The sequence below is a fragment of the Phascolarctos cinereus genome, unplaced genomic scaffold, assembly GCF_003287225.1.
Source record: "Phascolarctos cinereus isolate Bilbo 61053 unplaced genomic scaffold, phaCin_HiC Scaffold_726;HRSCAF=1367, whole genome shotgun sequence".
Taxonomy (NCBI): Eukaryota; Metazoa; Chordata; class Mammalia; order Diprotodontia; family Phascolarctidae; genus Phascolarctos; species Phascolarctos cinereus.
Window position 1 is genome coordinate 217,355,298 of NW_027556098.1, and position 17,307 is coordinate 217,372,604.

Sequence of the window (17,307 nt, forward strand, 5' to 3'; positions counted from 1 at the left end):
AAAAGGCTTAGGTGTAAGAAATGTTGTGGAGGGAGAATGACAATATTGGAAACTGATCAGATATATGGGGAGAAGAACTGAGGATAACACCAAGTTTACAAACCTGGGAAACTGGAAGAATAGCAGTATCTTTGACAGAAACAGAAGTTTGGAAGGTAGGTAGTTTTGAAAAGAAAGACAATAACTTCAGTTTGGGACATACTGAGTTTGAGATGTCTCAGCAACATTCAGTTTGAAATGTCCAATTAGGCAAATGGTGGTGCAGAACTGAAGGTCCAAGGAGAAACTGGAGCTGGATTTCTAGATCTGAGTCAGCTGAAAAGTGATAATAATTAAACACAAGGGATGATGAGGTCATGGACAGAGAGTATATAGAAAATAAAGTAGAGCACCTAGGACAGAGCACTTATAGGTGAAACTGGGAGAAAAGAAAACAGATGAAAAATGAGGCAAATCTGCCTTTATTTCTATAGTGACTAATTTTCATCAACTAGGATAGTGGAACCACCACATTAGTACTCTTAACACCTCAGTACCTAATGTGTGTTTAGGGAAGTGAAAATGCTACTTAAGAAAATGAAGCAGGCATTGTACACAGTAACAGCAACATTGAATGATGGTCAGCTGTGACTGACTTAGCTCTTCTCAGCAATATAATAATCCAAAACAATTCTAAAAGACTCATGATGAAGAATGCTATTCACATTCAGAAAGAACTGATGGAGTCTGAATGCAGACTGAAGCATACTATTTCACTTTGTTTTTTTCATGGTTTTTTCCTTTCGAAAACTGTATATTTTTTTTTTGCAAACTGTTTCCTCTTTCACAACATGACTAATATGGAAATGTATTTTACATGATTGCACATATATAACCTATATCAAATTGCTTACCATCTTAAGGAGGGGGAAAGGAAGGGAGAAAATTAGGAACTCAAAATTTTATAAAAAAGGAATGTTAAAAAGTGTCTTTACATTGGAAAAAACAAAATACTATTAAATTTCTGTTTAAAAAAAAGGAAAAAGAAAATAAAGCAGGGAAGAATAGCTGGATTATACCAAAAAAATACACTCATATATGCTTGAGGAAGCAATGTTGAAAGCACTGTGAGATCAATTTTCCATATATTTTAAAAAGGAAAAGATACCAATTGACTAATAAGAGGAAAATTACACATTGTTGGGACCTCCTTGATTAAATTTCTGATTACTCAAAAGAATAAATACAAAAAAACCAGATAAATGAAGAATGCCTCTTGTCCAGACTACTACACAACTGAGTAGAGTCCACTGAATTAGTCCATTAGTGCACTAATCTTAGACAGGACCTACAGACAAACTATGAGCTGGACCCAGAATTAAAAAGAAGGAAGAGAGGAGCCCAGCAGAATGTAAATTCCTTGACGGCAAGACCTATTTCATTCTCGTCTTTGTATCCCAAGCACTGTGCACATAGTAGGTCCTTAATAAATGTTTGTTGAATTGAATTGACTTGCACTCGGGAAAGTATTTTCAACAATCCCACAGAAAAAACCTGACACAAAACCTCATCTTTTTAACAGCAATAATCAATAACTATGCGACTATGGCTGTGATTTCTAGAATACTGAAATCTCTAAAGAAGAAAAATTATAGGTAACCCACAGTTCAATGGAAATGTGCAGGGTGGGTATAAATGGGCCACAGCAAATGACCAATGATGATCTGTAACACAGTGAACAGCATAAAAGACAGGTTCTTCCAAGAAATACAAGATGGGAAAAGGAAGTGAGCCAATCAGGAAGTGAGAGTAAAAAGGCAGAAAGCCTAAGTGACACATTCACTGTCTGTTTCTCAGACAGTGTTTAAAAGACCTAGAGAGGAGACTTCAGCACACAAGGCAGATCCTTTTGGAGAAGAGAGGAAAGAATTTGAAAAGCATGGATGAATCGTCATCTTTAATACTGGGTGGAGCACCCACATCAATGAAACTATAGATCCACTGAGGAATTCAAGATTTGTTTCAAGTGTGATAAGGCATGAAACCAGAGTTGGATTCACAAAAGTAAAACTACCACAGTTTAAAATACTATGAAATCATGAAGCTAATGAATAAGCAGGTTATTCAAAACAGATTAATGTAATTAAAACATAATCAAGCTTACTTCCTTTTTCTTTCTTTCTTCTTCCTTTCTCTTCTTCTCCTCTCTGATTTGAGCCAACCGCTGCTTCTTTCGCTCCAGTTCAGCCTTCAATTCACTTTTGTCTGACATGGTTGTGACCCTAATGAAAATACAATTATTTAAAATAATCAGAATGCTGGCAATAACTTAATTTTGCTAACGTTAGATTTATAAAAGAAATACACTTTAAACAAATGCCATCAGTAAAACAAAAGTTCTCACAATTTCTTAAGAGCTGGGAGTCGGAAAGATTACAAACATGAACAAGAGACAAAGTGATTTCTATTTAAACAATAGTATATTTTATGTTTTTTTAAAACCAGAAAATCCTCAGTTCTTCAGCTCTCCACAATCTGACTTCCAGCTACATTTTTAGACTTATTTCACATTATCCACCCTTAGGTAGAGAGGCAGGATGGAATAATAGATAGTCAGCCTCAAAGTCAGGAAGACCTGGGTTCAAGTCCCACTCCTAACACACACTGGCTATGTGAATTTGGTCATGTCATTTATACTCTCAGTTCTCTAGGTAGGTCTCTTAAGACTATAAATTGCCAAGAAGATGTGGAACTGTGTTGATAAGAGGGGGTTTTCTTGAGGTAGAGGCAAAGTGGGGGAAGGGGGATGGAGGGGAGGATCTCTATACCAATGAAATCACAGGTCTAGTCCCCAGGTTATCCCCTTTAGGCGTGTTCCAGCCAAAGTGACCTAAAGATGCTTCCCTTCTAACTCAATATTTCACCTCCTATCTTCATGATTTAAAAAAAAACAAGTTTATTTTTACAAGTGTTTATTACCTCTCATACTGCCTACTCCATTGCAATTAAAATCTAAAACCAGTATCTTCAAAATAACTACTCAGAGTCTAACAAAACAAATTCTCACTTTGACCACTAGATATATATGTCTCATTTCTTTGGCAGGAGGTGAATGGTGTAATCCATCTTCAGTCCTCTGAATTCGTGGTTTCTCATTTGCATTAATCAGATTTCTAAAATCTTTCAAAGTTGTTTTTTGTAATGTTGTTGTGTAAACTGCTCCTAGTTCAGCTCACTTCACTGTGCATCTGATCATGGGTCTTTCCCAGTTTCCATCATTTCTTATAGCACCATCATATTCCAATGTATTTATATACCACAATTTAATTAGCCCTTCCCCCACAGAAGGGCACTCCTTTAGTTTCCCACAAAAAGATTCGCTATAAATATTTGTGTAAATATGGGCTCTTTTCCTTTTTCTTTAATGTTTTTTGGGGTATAGTCCTAATCACAGTACGTAGTTAAATAAAGTTTAATAACTTTTGGGACATAGTTTCAAATTGCTTTCCATAATGGCTAGACCAAATCACAGCTCTATCAACAATGTATTAGTGTGTCTGTTTTCCTGAATTCCTCCAACATCTGGATTTTCCTTTTTGCCAATCTGAAGAATGTGAAGTGAAACCTTAGAGTTGTTTTAATTTGCATTTTCTTAATTATTTGCAGTAAAAAACTGCAAAGATTTTTTTACCAGTTATCTATTTCCCTATAAATTTTAACTGCATTAGATTTATTTGTGCAAAATCTTCACAGTCAAAACGACTTTGCTCTAATCACCACCTGGTCCTGGAATGTACACCTTCCTCATTACTGCCTCTTGGAATTGCTAGCTTCTTTCAAAGCTTAACTTGGGTACCACCTCTGCCATAATTCCTTCCTCCACGACCTGAGTTGGTAGTGTTCTCTTCCTCCTAAAATTTTTGGCTATCTACTTATCTGTGTACATTTTCCATCTTCCACACCTCAAAACCTCTCTACAATTTCACTTAACCTCTCCTCCTTCATGCCAGCCTCAGAAGGTGAAGTGAATCTCTTTGCCAATACCAACCACTCTACTTCTGCCTTTGATCTTATCCTCTCTTTTCTCTTCTGAGAGCTTGGTCCATTGATCTCTCCATCAATGCTGCCAACCCTTCATGTTACAGTCCCATAGATATTCTTACCCGAAAAAATAAACTTCTGAAAAACAGCAATTTATATTTGCTCCTTCCACTGACTCACCCTACTCTTACTCCTAACTCTTCACTATTCCAAAGAAACTGCTCTCTCCAAGGTCATCGATTACCTCCAGTTATTGGAAACAATAGCTATTTCTTAGTCTTCACCCTTCATGGTCTTTCTGCAGCAAATGACACAGCTGACAATGTCAAATGACAACAAACGGTAACTCCTTCTAATGCTCTCTCCTCTCTTGGCTTCTCTGACAATGCCCTTTTCTGGTTCACCTTTGCTGGCTCATAATCTTTCCACTGTCTAAGAGTGTGTGCGTGTGCGCGTGTGTGTGCTCTACTACTCTGTCTTTGGCATTCTTTTCACTCTTTGAGTGATCTCATCCATTCCCAAGGCTTCAATTAGAAGTTTAAAGCAGATAACTCTGAAATCTACATATACAAGACCTTCCCATGCTCTTCAGTTCAACCATCTATTTGACATCTTTACCTCAATGTCCCATGGATACTCTGAACTCAACACGACTAAAACAGAACTAATCATTTTAGGCTTTGTGCTCCACCCCATAGAGGACATTCTACTCCCCTTTCCTCACTTCCACCGAATATAACTCCAAGCTTCCTTCAAAGCTCAACTCAAATGCCAGCTCTTCCAGGAAGACTATTCTGACCCTGCCACTTGTTAGTATCTTTCTCTTTGTAAATTATTTTGTACTTTAAGTTTTGCATTTACAAATATAAAATGTATTTGTTCCGATAGAATGTGAAGGTCTTTGAGAATGGAGACAGTTTAACTTCTTATTTTATCTCCCCAGCATGTAGCACAGTACCTGCTACTTTTTAGGCACTTAATAAATACTTCCTGAATTGGAACTGGTACCCTTCCTCTAATCTAGCTTTCATATAGTTTCCAAAGAAACCTTCCTAATGCACTGGTCTGCCCAAGTCATTTCTGTGCTCCCAATGGGGTAGAGAGAATAAAATATAACTATCACTTAAATTCTTTCACAATTTGACTCCTTTGTAGCTGTATTTCACCCTGCTCCTGCTCTTTCTGTACCCTATGTTCCAACCAAACTAGATATTTAGCTGTCTCTTGATTCCCTCTTCCCATCTCCATCTCAATGCCTTTGTGCAGACTGACTTCTTTTTTCTTCTTTTTTATTTCACAATGCCTAGGAAATACTATCATCCTTTCCACAGCTCAGGTAGTACCTTATCCATGAATCCTTCTTTGATTGTAGAATCCTAGATTTAGAACTAGAAGGGACTCCTCACTGCGGGTATTCCCCAAGGTTCTGTCCTAGACCCTTTTCTCCTCTTCTTCTACAATCTCTCTTGGTAACCTCATCAGCTCCCACGGGTTTAACTATCCAAATAATTCACAGATTGATATATCCAGCTTCAGTCTCTCAATTCCACATTACCAACTGGCTATCAGATATTTCAGACTGGATGTCCTAGACACATATGAAACTCAATATGTTAAAAAAATGAACTCATCTTTCCTCCCAAATCATCCCCTCTTCCAAACCTCACTATTTTTGTGCAAATGACCACCATCACTCCAGTCTCTCATGTTTGTAATCTCAGCATATCCTCAAGTCCTCATTTTCTCTCACTCCACATATTCAATTGAGTTGTCAAATCTTGCTCTTTCTATCCGTAAAACATCTCTCATTGGACCTCTTCTCTTCATTCACTCAGCTAAGACCCTAGTGTTAGTTCAGATCCTAATTTTTCTGCCTAGATTATTGCAATAACCTCTTAATTAGCCTCTAGGTCTTCCAACGTTCACTACTGTTCTTCATCCTAAACACTGCTGTCAAAGTGATTTTTCCTTAAGCACAGATGTGATCATGGTCCTTTCTTATTCAGCTCCAATGGTTCTCTACTGCCTCAGAGATAAAATGTAAACTCCTAGTTGTTGTTTTTTAGTTTTTAATAACCTGATCCTAAACTACCCTTCTGTCCTCAGTGAATGTTATTCCTCCTCCTTCACTCTCTAATCCAGCCAAACTGACCTGTTTCTCACCTCCTGTCTCCATATCTTTGCATGGGCTATCCCCAATGCCTCCTAGAATCCTTTTCTTCCTTCAAGATACAACTCAAATACCACCTTCTATAGTGAAGTCTTTCCTGAACTCTTCAATTGCTATTCTCTTTCCCTCCCAAATTATTTTGTATCAAAAGGAATAGAGAATATAAGATCCTGCTATATTTACTGTTTGTTGATCAGGAGGAAAAAAAGGGTTTGCCTAAGAGCCCTAAAGCCTCTTTTCCAACAAGGTGTTTCTCAAATATACGACGTTAAGATCATACAAAACTCTTTGATAGATGCCAATCACAGGGATCATTTTATTCAATCACCTTCTGATTATCAATATCAAGTGAGGCATAAACAGGGAGCCTGGAGAATATCATGTGCAAAGTCTAAAAAGAAGAAGGCTTTTCAATAGATGGCAAAGCCCTTTATTTCTAAAAAAAATTCTGTAATTTTCTTTTTTTGTTAATACTTAATATGTTAATTTTTTGTCAATACTATGAGCGATATTCTTTTTTATTAGTACTTCTTGGTTTCTATTGTTAGTATCTAAGAATGAGGATGATTTGAGGACTTGTTATCTTATATTTTGCTACCCTGTGGAACTAATTTATTTTTCGTCAAGTTTCTTGCATTTCCCAGGCACATATGGGTTAACATGCTGATTTTTTCAAGTCTTATTAATATAGGGTGCATTTCTAAAACTACTTTACACAGTAGTAAAATTGAACAACTTTGTTTTGTACCTATTTATAGTGGGAATGCTTCTACTATTTTCCATTGCATATGTAGTCAGCTCAGCAAACTGTTTCTAAAATGCTAAGGATGTGTACCTATACTGTCACTAGGGACTCAGCACTTTTAAGTTGACCTGAATAACTGACATTCAGTCTATGGTGGGAAGAGAAAGATAATAAGCATTACTTATAGCACCCCGGAGTGATTTACACAATTTGCAGTGTGTCTACCCTTTAAGCTGTTGAATAATTAAGGTGGACCAGTGAGAGGTGGTTGGTTAGAGAAGAAAAACCAAAAAGGGGGAACAGACCTAGAAAATGGAATATTACTCGCCTTAACTGAAAGAGGAATCTATTGAAACTGTAGCAGGTGAGGTGAGCTTCTAGGTTGGAACAAAATGGATAGAAAAGAAAGGAGTATATTCTGTGTAGAATGGCAAAACTTTTGAGTGGTTCCCCAGAGACTGTGGGGAAGCAAAGTATAAAAAAAGGAACTGTTGGTCTGGTAATCAGTTTTAAATTTTATGACACTAACCAGATCACTCTATATAAGTGTCCTTTATCTGTACTTTCAGATGAGGTGAACTGAAATAGACAGATTGAGGCAGCAGCAGGAGAAACCTGAGCTAGAAAATTATTGCTTGTGTTGCATTAGTCCAAGGGTGGGGAATCTGGACACATGTGGCCCTCTAGGTCCTCAAGTGCAGCCCTTTGCCTGAACCCAAACTTCACAAAACAAATCCCCTTAATCAAAGGATCTGTTCTGTAAAACTTGGACTCAATTGAAAGGCTGCACCCAAGGACCTAGAAGGCCTAAGGTTCCCCACCCCTGAGGCTTAATCCATTAGACTGTGAGCTCTTTGAGAGCAAGGACTAATTCTATTTATTTATTCATTCATTTATTTTTTACTTTTTTTTTTTTAAATATCCCTAGTTCTTAGCACAGTTCCTAGAAGATACTAGACACTTAATAAATTCTTGCTAACTGAGGGGCAGGGGAGGTGATCTAATCTGACCTCCTCACTTTACTGATGAGGTAACCAAGGCACAGAAAGGCAAAGTAACTCGTCCAAGATCACACACACATTAAGTGGCACAGTTTTCATTAAAACCAAGGTCTTTCAACTCCAGTCTCATCATTTTTCTACTACACAATGTCCCCATTTTAAAAAGGTCACTTGCACCTTAAACTTTCTCCCTCACCACATTCAACCTTGCATCATACCTTCCCTAATAGATGGTATGCTTCTTGGGAATAGGAACTGTGTAATTTTTCCTGTCTCTTCTCCCTTCCTCCCTCCTCACCCAATAACTGGCACAGGACCTTACACACAGAATGTGCTTCATAAATATTTGTTTAAATTAACTGACACTCTCAATCACCCTCTTCTCCTTGATACTCTCTTCTCTCTGGGCTTCCATGACATTATTTTGTCTTGGTTGTCCTATCTATCTGACCTCTCTTCAGTCTCTTTTGTTATTTCTCCATCCAGGTCACCCTTTGCTGTTCCCCAAAGCTGTTCTGGGTCCTCTTCTCTTCTTCCTCTATACTATATCACTTGGTCATCCATGGGATGATGGTCAACATCACCTCTGTACTAATGATCCTCAAATCTACTTGTCCAGCTCTAACCTCTTCAGACTTCCAGTTCTGCATCTCCAACTGCCTACTGGGCATCTCCAACTGGATGTCCCAGAATTCATAAACTAGATTTTCCAAAGACATACTTAACTCAACATGTCAAAAACTGAATTCATAATCTCCACACACACTCCCACAAACCTTCCCCTGTTCCTCACTTCCCCGCTGCTAGCTAGGAGACCACCACCTTCCCAATCACGCAGGTGTACAAGGTAGGTGTCATCCTCAATTGCTCCCTGTCTATTACCCTCCATGTACAACCTGTGGCCAAGTCCCATAGATTTTACCTTTGCAACAGCTCTTCTAGAGGCTTCCTTCTCTCCTCTGACAATGCAATGCCTTGACAGAAGCCCTGATCACCTCATGCCTGAACTATTGCAATAGGGTTCTGGTCTCCCTATCTCAAGTCTCTCCCTACTCCAAGCCATCCCCACTCATCTGTCAAATTTATCTTCCTAAAATGCAGGTCTTACCATGTCCCACTACCTACTTCTCATTCAATAAACTCCACTGACTCCCTATCACCTCAAGGATCAAATATAAAATACTGTTTGATATTCAGACTCCATCATAATCTGCCCTGCGCCCCTGGACACACACATTTCCAGACTTCTTATACTTATTCACCCATTTACTCTGCAATCCAGTGACACTGGCCACCTTTGGGTCCCTTACACAAGACATCACTGCATTTTCACTGACTGTCCCTAGTGCCTGAATTCTCCCTCTCCTCACCATCCTTCCTTTAAGTCCCACCTAAAATCCCACAATTTACAAGAGGCCTTTCCGGATTCCCTTTAATGCAAATGCCTTCCCTCAGCTGATTATCTACAATTTATCTTGTACTTATCTTCTTTGTACATAGTTGTTTGTATCTTGTTTCCCCATTAGATTGCAAGCTCCTAGAGAAAGGGTACCATCTTTTGGCTTTATTGGTATCCCCAGGGCTTAAGCACAGTACTTAGAACGTAGTAAGGGTTTAATAAATACTTACTGACTGATGGACTCATTTAATTATTGAATTGAACAGCAACAAAAAATTCCTCAAAATGCAAAAATTGCTAGCAAGTACTACTTTTACAAGAAGAGTGGACAAAAATATATTGCTTTATTAAACATCAACTGAGATGGGCAAAAAGACATCTCAAAGGTAACATATGCAAAGCTGAACTTAATTCCTTCTAAACTCAATCTTTCTCTAAAGATTTTTGTTGGGGGCACCATCTTCCTAATCTCCCTTATTTCCATCTCTGTCCCTCACCCCTCATATGCAATCAGGAGCTAAGCCATTTCAATTCTACTTCCATAGCACCTCTCATATCTATCCCCTTCTTTTCATTCGTTTGGCTACTACCTGTCTTTAGAATCTTATTATCTTTCACCTGGACTATGGCAAGAGGCTCCTAAGTGAGGCCTTTCAGTATCTCCCCTTTCCAATCTATCTTCCACACAGTTGCCAAAATAATCTTACCTAAAGCACAAGTCTGAATGTGTTGTTCCCCTGCTCAAGAAATTTCAGTGGCTCCCTACTGCCTTTAGGGAAATGCAAAACTCCTTAGCTTGGCACTTAAAGTCCTTCACAACACCTTCCAGGTATTTCCAGGTTTATTTCACATTACTCCCCTTAACATACTTACCATTCCAACTAAATCAGCCTACTTGCTAGTTCCCTGTACATGACATTCCATTTCCCCACTCCATGTCTTTGCCAGGCTGTCTTCCAAGCCTGAAATGCAAGTCCTCCTCTCCCTTCCACCTCTCAGAAATCCCAGCTTCCTTCAAGCTCAGTTCGTGTACCATCTCCTACTGGAAGCCTTTCCTCATCCTCTTAGCTGCTGGTGTCTTCTGCTTCAAATCCAATCATTAGGTATGTACTTTTTTGTTTCTATATTGTTTCTACACTCAGCAGAAAGGAAGTTACTGGAGAGTTGGAGGGAGAGGAGTGTTGTGGTTTGTCTTTGTAGCCTAAGACCTAGCAAAATGCACTGCACAAAAAAAGATTATTTAATAAATATTTGAAGGATTGTATTAAGACATGAATGTCTTGTACAAGCATGGCCTCAAGAAATAATTAAATGGGCACAGTTTATCATCCTTAGTTTCAGAAAGACCTGAATATTTATTTATTGAAAATTCAGGGGTCTTTACTGAAATAATTTTATATTAACAGAGAGTAAACTGTATTCTACTTCAAATCACTAATTTATTAAATAACAGCCAATTTCTCTGTGCTCTTTAAAACAGTAGTAAAGCTTTTGAAAACTGTGGCTTTAAAACTGTTTCAAAGTATTTGGGAAAATTCTAAAGAAACACACGCAAAAAATTATCACTATTGTTATATTACCAAAATGGCAAGTTAGGAAAGAAAAAAAATTCAACTACTGATTAAAGCACAAAGGAAATTTCAGGAGGCAATGCTTTCCTTTCATGGGTAAGGAAGGCTCTGAACTTCAAACTGACAACCATCCACTCCCCCAAATAATAGAAAGTATTTCCCCAGTACACTCTTTAAAAAATTCAAAACAAAAGGTGAAACACCTATACATATCTGAAAATAAAAACCACAGGAGAAATATTTTTCCTGTTTCCATCCTTACTCTAGCCCCTTACTACACAGATGTGGTCCAGGGATTCTTGGATTCCTATGGCAGTCTGACAATATGGAACCCTTCTCAAAATATTTTTAAATATATGAAGCAAAATACAAAAGAAACCAAACATATCTAAACAGTTATATTTTGAAAAGCAAACCAAGTTCACGGCCCAAGGTTATGAACCTCTAATATAGAGTCCGCTATCAATAACTAATGGGTATCTCCTATACTGCCTATATTCATCCAACAAACTGCCAAATTATACACGAGATACTGTACTAAACGCAGAGGAGAAAACATCGTGTCGCCCAAACCCCGACCTCGTCCCCGGGGACCTCTCCCTCTGGGTGCATGTGCGCTTAGAAGCTGCAACTCGGACTCCGCGACCTCCCGGGGGAGCCTGGGGGAATGGGGGCTCCGTGACGGACCCCCGGGGAAAGCTCCGGGTCTGGGGGCTCAAGGCGCCGTCCAAGACCACTGGGACCAAGCCGGGGCTGCGGGCGCCCACTGGGGCGTTTTTACGGGACAGGAGGCGGGGTCGGAGCCGGGGCCGGAGGGGAAGCAGGGGCGCAAGTGTCCCGGGATGCAGCTGCAGGAGCACGGCGGTCCGAGCGCCCCGTTCCCGCAGGGAGGTCCCGGGCCTGGCCTGGCCGGGCATGGGCGGCTCCCGGGGGCGGTGCCCTCCGTCTGCTCCGGGCCGCCCTGGGCCCACGCAGGGCAGGCCCGACTGACAGCGGCGACCCCGTGCAGGCAAGCGGGCGGCTCTCTTCCGGCCTAGCCCGTGGGCTCGGGCGGGAGGGGATTGCGGGAGGGAAAGGCCGACCCACCTGACGCGGGGGCGGGATGGGGAGAGCCCGCCTGACTGACCACGACTCGCCCGGAACTGGGTCTTCTGCCTCCACTGACGGCCCCAGCGGCTTTCGCCGGTTGCTTGGCTTTCCCGATCACACAAAGAGGGATGGGCGTCGGCTACGGCCAGCGCCAAGGGACAAGTAGCTTCTCTGGGACGCGGTTGCTCGTGGGACGGAAGGGCGGAGCCTTTTGGATCTCCTCGAATTAGCCTCAAGTAAGCCACCCGACGCGAGGAGGGAAAGGAGGCACTCGCCGCACCAGGTTTATATCCTTCCGAAAGTCAGAGGAATCGCCCCGAATTTACACAAGCTGGGAAGGCGACCACGGCGCCGGGAGCAGGTGATTGCCTAGAGAACTACAATTCCCAGGATGACGCGGAGGCCAAGTGCGATGCGCGGTGGATTCTGGGATTCTGGGAAGTGTAGTCTTTTTTTTTTCCCCGTCCTCTTGTGTTCTGGGACTTGTAGTATGTAAACAGCGAGTCTTTGCGGAGTCATCTCTCTTTACCCTTTGCTTTTAATTGTACTCTTAAAGAGAAATTAATAATAAGTTTCAGCACCTCTTTCGGATGTATCCCTGTCTTTTTTTCCCCCCCTGGAATTTGCTGTAAATAGGAGAGACGGTGTAAGTGGCCTGAAAACTAGGGAGACATGAGTTCAAGTGCTGCCCCCGAACACATATTGGCTGTGTGTCTCTGGGCAAGTTACTTAACCTCCTTGTTCTGGGCAGCTCTTTTAGACAGGGGATCTCAACTCTTTTGTCTCATAGGCGCCTTTGGCAGCCTAGTGAAGCCTATGGACCCTTTCTTAGAATAATATATATTTTTAAAAGTTTATTTATTTTTAGGTTTTTTTAAATTTTATTAATTTATTTTGATTTATCAACAATCACTTCCATATGCTTTTGAGTTTAAAATTTTTCTCCCCCCTTCCTCCCCACCACCCTCCCCAAGACGGCGCACAATCTGATATAGGCTATACATTTACATTCCTATTAAACATATTTTCACATTAGTGAAGTTGTAAGTAAAAATTAAAACCAATAGGAGGAACCATCAGAAAGAGGAAACAAAACTTAACAGAAGAGAAAAAAATGATAGCGATTCAACTTTATAATTCTTTCTTTGGATGTGGATAGCATTTTCCATCCCGAGGCCTCTGGAGATATCTCAGATCCTTGTATTGCTGAGAAGGGTTAAGTTTATCAATATTAGTCTAGATCAGGTTAATTGCTACTTGCTAAATAGATTTGAAAAATTGTTACCAATTCATTGCTGTATGTAAAGCAAAAGTTCCTGAAATAAGCAACAACAATTTTATTGTAAGGTTGAGACATATTGGATGGAAGGATAGGCTTCCATCAGCCTGTCAGGCCAGGAAGACCTAGGGCCAAGTACTGCCTTCCCCATACACAGACCATCTGATTTTGCACAAGGTCCTTTAACCTTCAGTGCTCAGAGTGATTAAATTGCAGTGACGGTATCAATCTGTAATAGTAGAGGGAAATTTGTCACCTGAGAATTCTCTATACTAGTGAAATCACAACTTCAGTACCTCTGCTTAATAAGGTTGATATTCAACAAATATACACATTTAAGATGTATTACAAATATCCTTTATAAGAATGTTATCTAAAAATATAAGGACTTTTTTCAAGGGAGGCTTATGCCAGACAAATTTCATCATTCTTTTTTTGACAGAATAACTGGACTAGCACATTTTCTGATAGAGATATGTAATAGTTGATAATAACAGCTGATATTTATCAATCAATAAATACACATTTATTAAAACATACCATGTTCCAGGCACTGTGCTAAGAGCTGGGGAATAAAAAAAACAAAAACAAAAAACAAAAGACTGTCCCTGCTCAACTCACAATCTAATAGAGAAGACAATATGCAAACAAATATAGACCAAACAAATTATATACAGACTAAACAGGAAATAATTAACAGAGGGAAGGCACTAGAATTAAAAGAGATTAGAAGAGGATTACTGTAACAGATGGGCTTTTAGTTGGGACTTAAAGGAAGCTAGGGAAGTCAATAGGCATTGATGAGGAGGGAGAGTATTCCAGGTATGAGGGACAACCAGAGAAACTGTCCAGAGCTGAGAGATGGAGTGTCTTGTTTGTGGAATACCCAGGAGTCCAGTATCATTGGATCAAAGAGTAAGTGGTAGGGGGTAAAGCGTAAGAAGACTAGAAGAGTAGAAGGGAGCTAGGTTCTGAAGAGTTTTGAATTCCCCGGGGAAGGTTTTGTATTTGATGTTGGAGGCAATAAGGAACCTTGGGAGTTAGCCTTGGGAATTTATTGAGTAAGGGGGTGACATGATTGGATCTGTACTTTAGGAAAACCACTTTAATAGCTGAATGGAGGATTGATTGGAGTGGGGAGAGCCTTAAGGCAGGCAGGTCCACCAGCAGGATATTGCAATAATCAATTTATAGTATGATAAGGCCCTATATTAGAGGGGTGGCAAGTCAGAAAGAAAGGGGCATATTTGAAAGATGTTGCAAAGGTTAAATTGACAGGTTTTGGCAACATATTCGATATGGGGGGGCGGGGTTTGAGAGATATTGAGGAATCCAGGATGGTTTCTAGGTTGTGAACCTGAGGGACTAGAAGAATGGTTTTGCCCTCTACAGTATTAGGGAAGCTGGGAGTGGGGAGATTTTAGGTGAAAAGATAACAAATTCCAATTTGGACGTGTTGAATTTAAGATGTCTTTGTTGTTGAGTTGTTTTTCAGTCATGTCCGAATCTTCATGGCCCCATTTGGGGTTTTCTTGGCAAGGATACTGGGAATGGTTTGCCATTTTCTTCTCCATCTCATTTTACAGATGAGGAAACTGAGACAAACAGGGTTAAGTGACCTGCCCAAGATCACAAAGCTAGAAAGTGTCTAAGGCCAGATTTGAACTCAGAAAGTTGAGTCTTCTAGAATTCAGGCCCAGCACTCTATCCACTGCACCACCTAGCTGCCCTATTAGCTGTCTACTGGACATCTAATTTGAAAAGTCTGAAAGGCAGTTGGAGATGTGAGATTGAAGGTGAGCAGAGAGATTGGGGCAGGAAAGGTAGATTTGAGAATCATCAGCAAAGAGATGGTACTTAAATCAATGGGAGCTGATGAGATCACCAAGGGAGGTAGTATACAGGGAGAAGAGAAGAGGATTCAGGACAGAACCCTGAGGGACACCGATGGTTAGAGGGCATGATCTAGTTGAGGATCCTGCAGCGAGACAGAGAAGGAGCCTTCAGATAGATAGTGACATGTGTCACTATCTGTGTGACCTTGGCCAAGTCACTTAATGTCTCTGAGCCTCAGTTCCCACACCTATAAAATGAGGATGGCAAATATTAATTTGCCAACTATTACCAACTTATTCTACCTCTTGGAGTTGTAAGAATAAAATGAGGTAATATACATAATGTGAGCTAGTGATTAAATGGGAGTTAAAAAGTGATAAGTCTAAGCTGCTAATAGGAACATCTTTTTTTTAAATAATATTTCCCCCAGTTACATGTAAAGACAATTTTTAGTATTCATTTTTCAAAAAAATTTTGAGTTTCAAATTTCCTCTCTCCCTCCCTCCACTCCCCAAATTGATATAGGTTACACATGTTCAATCACGCAAAGCATATTACCATATAAGGGTAAAAATACGAAAAAATACAGAAAATGAAAAATAGTGTGTTTCAATCTGCATTCAGACTCCATCAGTTCTTTCTCTGGAGGTACATGGTATTTTTCTTCATGAGTCCTTTGGAATTGTCTTGGATCATTGTAAGTAAGTCATTCACAGTTGTTCATAATACAGTACTGCTATTACCATGTATGATGTTCTCTTGGTTCTGCTCACTTCACTTTTTATCAGTTCATGTAAGTCCAGGTTTTTCTGAAATCATTCTATTCATCATTTCTTATAGCACAGTAATATTCTATTGTAATTATGTACCACAACTTGTTCAACCGTTCCCCAGTTGATGGACAGCCTCTCGATTTCCAATTCTTTGCTACTATAAAAAGAGCTACTTTAAATATTTTTTTACAAATAGGTCCTTCCCCCATTCCCTTTTTAAAATCTATTTGGGATACAGACCTAACAGGAGCATCTTTGAAATGACTGCCCATGGGGTCCAGCCTGAGTGACTAGGATCATAGACATAGAGATAGAAAGAACCATAGAGATCACTTAGTCCAAGCTCCTCATTTTATAAATGAGAAATCTGAGGCCCAGAGGGCTTATATGACTTGCCCAAAGTCCCCCAGGTAGCAACTGGTAGAGTTGGGAATCAAATCCCAGAACTCTGACCCTCAGTGTAGTGCCCTTATCATTACACTCTGACCATTGACAAGAAACCTCAATAAACATTTACTAAGCACCTACTGTGTGCCAGGCCCTGTGCAAAGTATACAGTCAGGAGAGACTTCAGTTTGACTCTAACTTTGAATACTTACTACCTATGTGACATCCATACTTGGAACTGTTGGTTACAGCAAATGGAGAAGTTTTGAATGCTTTGGATAAGTTCATTTACCTTGGTAGTGTACTTTCCATGGATGTACACATTGATAATGAGGTTGACACACACATTGCCAGAGCTAGCTCAGTGTTTGAGAGGCTCTGAAAGAAAGTGTGGGAGAGAAGAGGTATTAGAGTGACTACCATACTGAAGGTCTACAGAGCCATTGTGCTGAACTCGGTGTATGCCTGTGAAACCTGGACGGTATACCAACGCCATGCCAGGAAACAGAATTGCTTCCATTTAAACTGTCTTAGGAAGATTCTGAAGATCACCTAGAGGGATAAGATACCAGACATTGAGGACCTTTCTTGAGCTAAACTGCCAAGCATTCAAACTCCGTTTCAGAGAGCACAACTTCAATAGGCTGGCCATGTTGTTTGATTGTAAAACATACCCTTGCCCAAAAGACTGTTTTATGGAGAACTCACACAGGGTAAGTGTTCACATGGTGGTCAAAAGAAGCCATACAAGGACACTCTCTAAGTCTCTCTTAAGAACTTTGGACTTGATTGTGTGACATGGGAAACATTGGCAGAGGACCACTCAGCATGGCATGCCCTTATCAGAGAAGGCGCTGTGCTCTATGGGCAAAGCAAAATTGAAGTAGTTCAAGAGAAACACAAGATTCACAAACTTAGAGAACCCACCCCAAAGGTTCACAAGGCCTCTTTGTGCCTGCCCTGTGGTAGAACATCCCAAGCTCATGTCGGTCTGATCAGCCACAGGCAGACACACTGTAACTTGACTCTGGCATAAT

At 40.2% G+C, this 17,307-nt stretch overlaps 1 protein-coding gene across 3 annotated transcripts in view; it reads right to left on the reverse strand.

The window, feature by feature from the left end:
* DYNC1I2 (dynein cytoplasmic 1 intermediate chain 2) overlaps positions 1-12,354 on the reverse strand; it is a 65,395-nt gene extending 53,041 nt beyond the window's left edge. The window contains exons 1-2 of one of the 3 annotated variants that reach the window (XM_020990958.2): positions 11,993-12,354; positions 2,144-2,261 (exon numbers count right to left, since the gene is read on the reverse strand). In XM_020990958.2, the coding sequence (XP_020846617.1) occupies positions 2,144-2,251 (108 nt within the window). In that variant the 5' untranslated portion in view covers positions 2,252-2,261; positions 11,993-12,354. Of the gene's footprint in view, positions 1-2,143; positions 2,262-11,485; positions 11,510-11,992 lie in introns of those variants that run through there. The other 2 variants (XM_078146972.1, XM_078146973.1) reach the window with 2 other exon arrangements.
* Positions 12,355-17,307: the final 4,953 nt, after the last annotated feature.